Source organism: Nelumbo lutea, chromosome 8 (genome assembly GCF_056320005.1).
Source record: "Nelumbo lutea isolate HS-2025 chromosome 8, American lotus-T2T, whole genome shotgun sequence".
NCBI classification, from domain to species: Eukaryota; Viridiplantae; Streptophyta; class Magnoliopsida; order Proteales; family Nelumbonaceae; genus Nelumbo; species Nelumbo lutea.
The window spans coordinates 45,493,494-45,502,497 of record NC_142691.1 but is presented as its reverse complement, the minus strand read 5'-3'; the positions used below and the strand labels follow the sequence as shown (position 1 = coordinate 45,502,497).

At 33.9% G+C, this 9,004-nt stretch overlaps 1 protein-coding gene across 1 annotated transcript; it reads right to left on the bottom strand.

The window, feature by feature from the left end:
• Positions 1-6,010: 6,010 nt before the first annotated feature.
• On the bottom strand, positions 6,011-6,886 carry LOC148843971 (uncharacterized). Its single transcript, XM_088959634.1, has one exon. The coding sequence runs from the start codon at positions 6,782-6,784 to the stop codon at positions 6,563-6,565; it is 222 nt and encodes a 73-aa protein (XP_088815760.1). The 5' UTR covers positions 6,785-6,886; the 3' UTR covers positions 6,011-6,562.
• Between the last annotated feature and the right edge of the window lie 2,118 nt (positions 6,887-9,004).

The following is a 9,004-nucleotide window of genomic DNA, read 5'->3' as shown; positions in this document are numbered from 1 at the left end:
TTACTTGCTGAAAATTACAGATAAAACATGGTAAGTCTCTTAAATCAAATAAATAGACTACCCTAAATGTCTATTATAAATAATTAAAAAATGAAATAATTCAAATATAAATAAATCAAATAATTACTTGCTGAAAATTATTGAATTAAGTAAATAATAATAACAATCAATTATTTATAGAAATAATTAAAAATAATAATAATCATCATCAAGTACTTAATTAAGTAAATAATAAAAAATGAAATAACAATCATCAATTATCATTAATGTTTATTCAAAGCATGTCCCATAATAAATACAATAATTAAACCTTAAATAAGAATCGATATTTATTAACAGTCATTAAAATTGTTAAGCCAAATCATTAATGTTTATTCTTAAATTCAAAATATGAATTAAAAAATCTAATATAAAATAATTATAGTCGGTTGGAAAAAATATTTTAAGTAAATATTTAACCCATAAAATTTAGTTAATATTATTACTATATAACAAAAAAACTAAATTAAATACTAAAATAAAATAATAATAGTAATAATGGATAAATTAAAGTAATAAATGGTTCAAATTGAATTTAGTGACCCCTATAATTTTATGGGTTCGACATATAAGGGTCAATTTATGTAGACCCGTAGACTGTATGAGTGTCTTAAAAATGGCAGTTTATAAACAATAATAAAAAATGGTAATAAAAATCATTAATGTTTATTCATATATATAATAACTTCCCTGTACTTAGTACGGGATCATTCACTAGTTTAGTATAGAAGTAATGTTTTAAAAACCGATCACAAGGTTGAAATGTTCTTTTGACTCCAAATCATAGACCATTGGTTCGACCATTCAGGTCAACCTGAATCAAATCATGTAAAAATTGGGGTTTGAGATCTAAAAGTGTGTTTTTTTTGAAAAAAAAAAAAACAGTTTGATCATTACGGTCAATGAAACATTGACGAGAAGAAAGGATGAATTTATATATTAAAAAGTAAATCAAAATATAAACACCTATGTCTCTTTCTCCTATCTCGAGTGTCCCTGTTCTTTCGATTATTCCCTAATTCTTGCATATGTTTTATCCTACAAAACGTTCGCTCTTGCTCATATAGGCATAAGCGAGATCTGCTTGAAATAAAACATCTAACTAGGGCAATATTCCCAATGCAAGGCTGTAAATACTGTTTAAACAGGTTTTGCACTGTTGAAGCCGAATTCATCATAAACCATCCCAAATTAAATTCCAAAAATGTTTTTTTTTTTGAAAAAATCTATATATTCTTTTGCATGCATGAATTTTTCAGATGCACATTATTTTAAAAATTTTCATCTGAAATTGACTCTAAATTAACGCATTTAACCCCATGTCTGGTAATGCATTTAGATGATTAAGTCCTATCCAATCTAATTCACACTGAAGGACAAATAAATAAATTTTTTGAAGAATACAAACAAGCAAATTTGAAGCAATAGTGGCGTTTATTAATTTATATATATATATATATATATATATATATATATATATAAATATAATATTCATTTTTGCTTAATAGCTTATGTCTCATGAATATGGTCCAGTCCCTAATAACCTCAACCCGAAAGAACCCTAGTACTTCTTTGAGGATAGAGTGGAACTAGTACAACAAATTATTGTAAAAAACAAATTGAGTGAGAAAAATGGAGTACAACCTTTCCAAGAACAAGGAAAAACAATTTCATGACAAATACTAACATCCAAACAGATACTACCAGTTGATTCAGACTGTTGATTAGTCCGTAGGCTATACATTTGTTGGCCAGCTCATACCGCCTTGCACCCCTCAATAAATTCCATTTAAAATTTAACAAAATCCATCAAATTGCACCACTAGAAACCCTAAAGGGCCTAAACCTATTTTATTTTGGATTGGCGAGGTTGGGTTATGTTCGATTTGGCTGCAACCCTAACTCAATCTTAGGAACTTTCAATAATAATTAAAACATATTTGTAGATGATCTTTTTCTTTTTTGCATCTCTTTAATGTTTTTATGCATGTTTGGTATTTTTAAAATGGGTTTAGATAGATAGAGAAAAAGAGATAGAAAGATGATAAAGTAAAAGGAAATTGCAAATTAAATCCAAATTCATCATTTGTCTCAAATTGGCTAACCAATTTGTTGCTTGATTTTCTTCCCTCCATGTTTGCCAATAGGTAATGTGAATGACTATTTAAAACCTAACGATAAGCAAAAATATTTTAAAAAAATGGTAAGTGGATAAACACACGCATAAGACAAAAAAATACCTATAACTAGGACTCTCCATTCAGAAGGAGCTCCAAATCCTATACACACCTACCCAAAGGACATTACAGTTGTTGTACCTTGGGATCTACCATATTTATTAGGGGTGTTTATATTCGGTTGATAAACCAAAAACCTAATCGATCAAATCGAATAAGCTAATTCGGTTCAGTGAATTCAGCTATCCGTATTTGACTGAAATTTTCAACCGAACTGAACTGAAAACCGAATTAATGTTGTTATTTAGTTTAGTATATTGAACACTAATGTTTTATTTAATGCTTTCTGCTAATTAATTATTATGTTTTCTAATGAACAATTAATAATAGTTTATTAAAACCTAGACTCATTATTAATTGTGTATTAGTCATTAATTGTTCATTATTCATTGATTATTTTTGAAAATGGCCAATTCCCCAATTCTTCATTGGCATAGGGCTTTGGGCCTATTTTAACTTTTAATTAATCATAGCTAATTAATTAAAACCATTGGACTTTGGGGCCATTTCAACTTATCATTTATAACACTTATTAAATGTTTGTAATTTATGTAGAACTAGGATCCAACTGAACCAAACCGAACCGAATTTGGTTAGAGTTGGTTCGATTAGAAGAAATGGTAAAATCAAATAGTCGGTTAGGTACCTCGGTTTGAACCTAACTGACCGATTGTACACCCCCCATATATTACCATTCATGAGAAGATGTTCTCAATATACAAATGTAATGTCCTATGGATAAGACATCTTGATTCATTCAAAAGGCCATAACCCAAGGACAATCCGGAGGCCCCTCAATAAAATGTCAACATGCCAGCATTTGCAATATATTCAAGGCATCACATCAAGTCATCAATTGATTTTTTTTTTTTTTATTTCAAACAATATTGGTGTATTTACATTTCATTGGTTGTAACATGTGATACAGTCAAAGAAAATGTTTTCGTAATTATCTAGGGTCTTGGGAGGGGAGTCTGAACCTTCTCCTCACACTAACCTCATAGCATATTTCGGTCGCACATCAGGAACAATTCCTGATCTTGTTTATTATTATTTCATGAGAGATATTTTCAATACACAGTGAGAAGTGGCTGTGAAGTCTATGTGAAAAGCGCTCTGTGAGAAGCAGATTCCAATTCTTGGGAGGAGAGGATTAGTGAAACTCTTGCTGCTGCTCCTGTTGATTCTAATGTGGTGTCTTAGAAAAATCAGGAAGGATCAATTGATTTGAAATTATGTTTTAACTCAAGATTTTGAACTTTTACAATGTGATGATGGTAGTATTCTCAATGATTCGTTTGGTTGCTGTGTTTAATTTGGAGGGTAATAAAACGTTGAGGCTGAGATGGGGGCTATCCCTAAGATCATTGTTGGTGGCAGATGATGAACAGAGTTGGGAGGTGTTTGTGATTTCGGACTCTCAATCAGCTATTAACTGTTCGGAAAGGAACAAAAATATCTTTTGGTTGTCAATGTTTTGGTCAGAAAGACCCCCTACTATATACATGCAAAATAAATCTTTTTTAGATAAATTTTATATTCAAATAAAAATAATATATGGCCGACATGGATCATAAGATTGAACATGTGGCTAATCAAGTGGGCCCTTCATGGTCTTCAACATGGCAGATTAGGATATCTCTTCATTTCACTTATTTCAGTTTTCTTTTTTTTTTCTTGGATAAATTGTTAAAACATCCTCTAAAATTTCTGGCCATTGTTGAAACTTCCCCTGATACGGTTCAGAATACTCATGGCGTTATTATTGAGGCTGGTTTTTATGAAAAAAAAAAAACAAAACAAACTTTATGAACAACAAAATAAGAGATAATTTAAAGTTTGAACTTTACGTGATTGATATAAAGGACAAACTTGGAAAATAAATCAACTTCAGAAAAGAGATTAGAATAATTAAGAGTAATTTTCATACTAATTAAAATTTTGAAAAATAAAAACATTTTTTGCCAAAAATATTGTATAGATATTTTGAACATTTTCATACATCTTTTTAATTATAAGATGGAGATCCACTTGCAACTATATCATAAAATTCAGGAAAGATTGCAACTACCCTTCAGGCTTTCAACAACAACCTGAATTATTTTAATGGAGGTTTCAGCAATTTACCCCTTTTTCTTCACAAGGGGTCTAACCGTAAATTTCAGTCCTGAAAAAAATGAAAAAGCTGCCATTGAAAACAGTTCTGACAGTCTCTATTTATCCTTATTTACCGAGGTCTGGAACTTCACGTGTGGAATTCACAAATAAAGAACTATTAAACAAGTTTAGTTTTCATAGGTTACAAATGTTCGGTCCGGATGCAGTGGGCACGTTAGGTAAGTACAATGATTGCTAAATGTTTTTGTTCCCTTAAAATTAATAAGTGAAAAATGAAAAAGGGGAAAATCTCGACTGGGATTGTTAGCGTGAGCAATGATGTTGCAAGAGATTTTTAATCAGATCCGATTTGGGATTGTTAGCATTCGACTGGTGATGGAGAGGATGAGAGGAGGGATCACCGGAGAAAACCTCAAGGCATCTGCCGCTGATTCACCTTCCTAGGGAGAATGAGAGGATGAGAGGAGGGATCACCGATAAATAACTCATGTCTAAGAAAACAAAAACGTTTAGATAAAAAGCACATTAACTGGAACAGGTGTCACACAGCTATTAGGTGCTCACTGGTTGTGCTTTTACCTATACATCCGAACCCACATGTTTAGCATTGAGTTCATGCCACAATCTACAATCCTGTGTTTGATTAGAGGCTCTGATAGACTATTCAACAGTTTCTTTTAGTCCTTAAGTCTTAAAATTCATTTCGTTGCTAGTAATCTAAACACCATTTAGATGCAGTTCTCAGATCTGTTTTTTATTCTTTTGTTTCTTTGTGTTTTTTATTTTTTATTTTTCCTTTTGGTCTAGTTGTAAAATCCCATATCAGCCTCAAAATCTTACACCCAATAAACAAAGGCCCCATTTGTTTTACAGAAATCTGGGTTAAAAAACGGAATATAATCAGAAAGGGTTATTTCGATTCTAATCATTTAATTGAGTAGAGCCGGAATTTTATTCCCATTTGTGATGGAATGAGATTCTCCCATTTAAGGAAATAGTCATTCCTTTCCCTTCTCTTGGGAATGAAATCCCACTCATGCTAATCCTATTTTTCATTTCCAATCCTATATGAACCAGATAAATTATGGGAATAGACCATTCTAATTTCAATTCTATAGGATTTCCATTCAGATTCCAACTGCGAACCAAAGGGAACTTAAATGAAATTCAATGCTTTAACAGCACAAATCTACGATCAATTTTTAAATCACAATGACAGAATATGTTGAGAAGTTAAAATCATCTGATCATTTCATTTCAATTTTGCATGGCACTCGGTTCTATTTTGTCATCATTTGAAATTGATTGATTTACTGAAGTAACCTCCTAGAAATTGGATCAGAATGTTTTTGTGTCTTCAACCCATATAATGCAACCTAAGCCAAATAAAAATAAACCCACCAAAGGTTTAACCTAGTTTAGCCCCTTAAGTCGATTAACCTAAACTTGTTTTAGCTTTTTCATTGGATAACTATGGAAGATAGAACTCTCTGCAAATCGAAATCTTCCCAATCAATAAAGCAAGTGGGTAGTAAATGCCAACTGTTACAAATTTCTTATTTAATTTCAATTACTGGAAACAAATTTATATGTAATATTGCATTGGCAACGTAACATATGAAATCTTAACTTTCTTGCATTATTTTGGTAAGATTTACTGAGAAAGAGATTAGAAAAGCAGAAGTCAAATGGGTTTCACGAACCCATTTTATCTATACCCTCAAACCTCAAACGATTTCCACAAATGGCTGCTCATTGATTCAGTGCAGACTTTGCTAAGAGTAATGAGAAAGATGGAAAGAATTAAAATGCAGATAAACAATTTAAAGCCCTCTGTTCCACAGAAACTGAAAGAAAGAGATGGAATGGAAGTAGCAAACTGAAGCAGCTCATCAACGGCACCCATCTATTCCTTAAAGAAAAGCAGCAGCAACCAAAAGAAAGCTTCTTCTTCTTCTTCTTCACTGATACATAGTGAATAAGAGGAGGAAATTAAGAAAAAATCATCTGGGTTATCATCTCTTCTGGGTTCTGATCAGATTCAACAATCCGGAGCCTTGAATTGGCATAAACAATAAGAACTCGCTTCACAAATTAGTGTCTTCAGCCAGCAAAAACTAAACCAGCAGATGCATTTCAGTCCTGTCAACGACCTGATCATGTTTCCCTCAATTCAACCTTCCCCATTCATGGTAGATAACCAAGCGTCTGTTGCACATGTTGCAGAAGAACTTCCTCTTGGGATTAAAGCAAAGAGGCAGTAAACACAGCTTCCATTGGCTTTCAACGTCCACGGCTTTCACCTTTCCTCCACAATACGGACACTCACCGGGAGCTGTCTGCGTCTGCAACACCTTCTCTTGTTTATCGCACACAGCCACCAAGCACATCCGTTCCTTTCTGGGGTCGCTCTGAAGAGATCTTGGCGATGAGACCTTTGTTTGTAGAATTTGGGATTGGATTTTGGTTTTTGGCTGAATTGGATTCAAGGCTTTCGCCAAGTATTTATAGGGAGTAGAGCAGATTCAATTGGATCGACAACGATCTTTCTGATTTGCTGTCCTACTACTTTTGACAGTGTTTCTTTAATTTACAGTGAAAACAGTGAAAACGTTTTCCCTATATTTAGCTAAATCTTTTTGCGATTACTCTAAAGTCTGTACCGTCAGAGAAAGAAATGGAAAGCCCGGAATATTCCGGGCATCTATAATTTTTTTTTGAAGTGTTACCTACTTACCTATTTCAGATTAGAGTTCACTTCTGCTCTGCTGCGACACGGACACACGGTTCTAGTGTGCAGGCCTAAAAGCGTGAACCATTGCCTTCGATGTATTATTGTGGCCCCACCTCGGGGATATGATTTTCTTGAAAGTAAAAACCGTAAAGTCTGACTGAGCACGGCATACAATCACGATTCACGAGTCAGGACTGGCTCCCCGGTCCCCACAAATTAATAGCATCCCACACCCGACCCCCAATTGGAATCGGCCGAGTGGTTTATTTTTATAATGTCTTTTGGTTCAGACAGGAAATGGAGAGGAATTGAAGTCAGTTGGAATGTGATCTCATTTCCAATGGCGAGGGAGATAATGGCTATTCTTTCAAAGGGGGAATGCCATTCCACGGGGAATGGGAATGTGATTCCGATTCTTGCCCAACGAAACAGTTGGAATTGAAATGGTCTATTGCAATTTCATTCCAGACTTTTATTTCCACAAATAAAATGGGACCTTTGCATGTATTGGGAATATTTCCTCGTGACAAGAGATGTCCCCACAATGCACACTTGGGGAGCCAAAGTGATTTATTCAAAATGAAAAGGACTAAGCCCATGTTTGGGAGTGCTTATTTGAATAAGCAATTATTTTGTGTTGGGACTTGGGACCACACAAAATAAGTACTTGTTTGCACTTGGAAAATAAGTTCAAATAACTGATTATTCTTGAAAATAAGCATTTACTTAAGAAGCCCAAATTTTGAACTTATTTTTAAGTGTTTATTATTTATTTATTTCCTTTAGAGCGGATCTTGGTTGTCATGTCACTTTGAAAATGCCTATATTACCCCTATTTGAAATAAGTGACTTTTCACCAAACATTCATGGAGTGAGGATCTCCTACCCACAAGAACTTTGCTCCTGTCTATTCACATAATGTTGCAGCCACTCATGAGGAACATCTCATCCTCCTACATAGTATTATGCAATACAGGGGGATGTTCCCAATGCACAGAGGTAGTGTGTTGTGGGTAGACGTCGGTAGAGTTCTTGTGGGCAGGAGATCTGGAGTCACACTTATTAAACACTAATTTTTATTTATTAAACACTTATTTATCATATAAACACTCCCAAACAAAGGCTAAAGGATGGATACAGTAGGGTGCATATGAGGTCCATTGGTCTTACCACAGAAAGGCTGCACTTACTGAGCTTCGGTGCCATGCCTCCATTTCCCTATATCCAAGGTTCAAAGTATACATAACAGGGTGTATCAGGCATATCATATCGGATTTTAGGGTCGCCCATATGATAAATCTTGAGAGTTAGGACATCAAGCCGCTTTTGAAGCCACTAGGAGATGTCTCAAGTCCTAACTCAATTTTCAAAAGGTAACTCTTTTGTTTTGTTTTCAAGTCTATTATCCCTTTGAACCATGCTTGTGTCTTTAATATTTAGTCAATTTATTTATTTATTTTATTTTTTTGCAGTGTTTACTAATGTATGATATAAACATTTTTTTGTTAATCTAGGCCGACAATTCGACCAGTGGTTGAACCATTTATATTTATCCTATTTCTTTTATAGTTGCACCAACTGTGACACCATTTTCATGACTCCGGATCTCCTGCCCACGTCTACCCATAGCACACTAACCCCGTGAATTGGGAACATCTCCCCCTGCATAATACTATGCAGAGGTTGAGATGTTCTCCATGTGCGACTATGATAAACGTGGGCAGAGTTTGTGTGGGCAGGAGATCCGGACTCCATTTTCATGTAAGCTAAGGCTGCATTTGGCATTCCTTATTTTAAAGAGTTATCTCCTTTTTGCTGTTAAAAACTCAATGTTAATTGGTGCATTTTAATTGCAAACGGTAGATAAGTCCTTAAA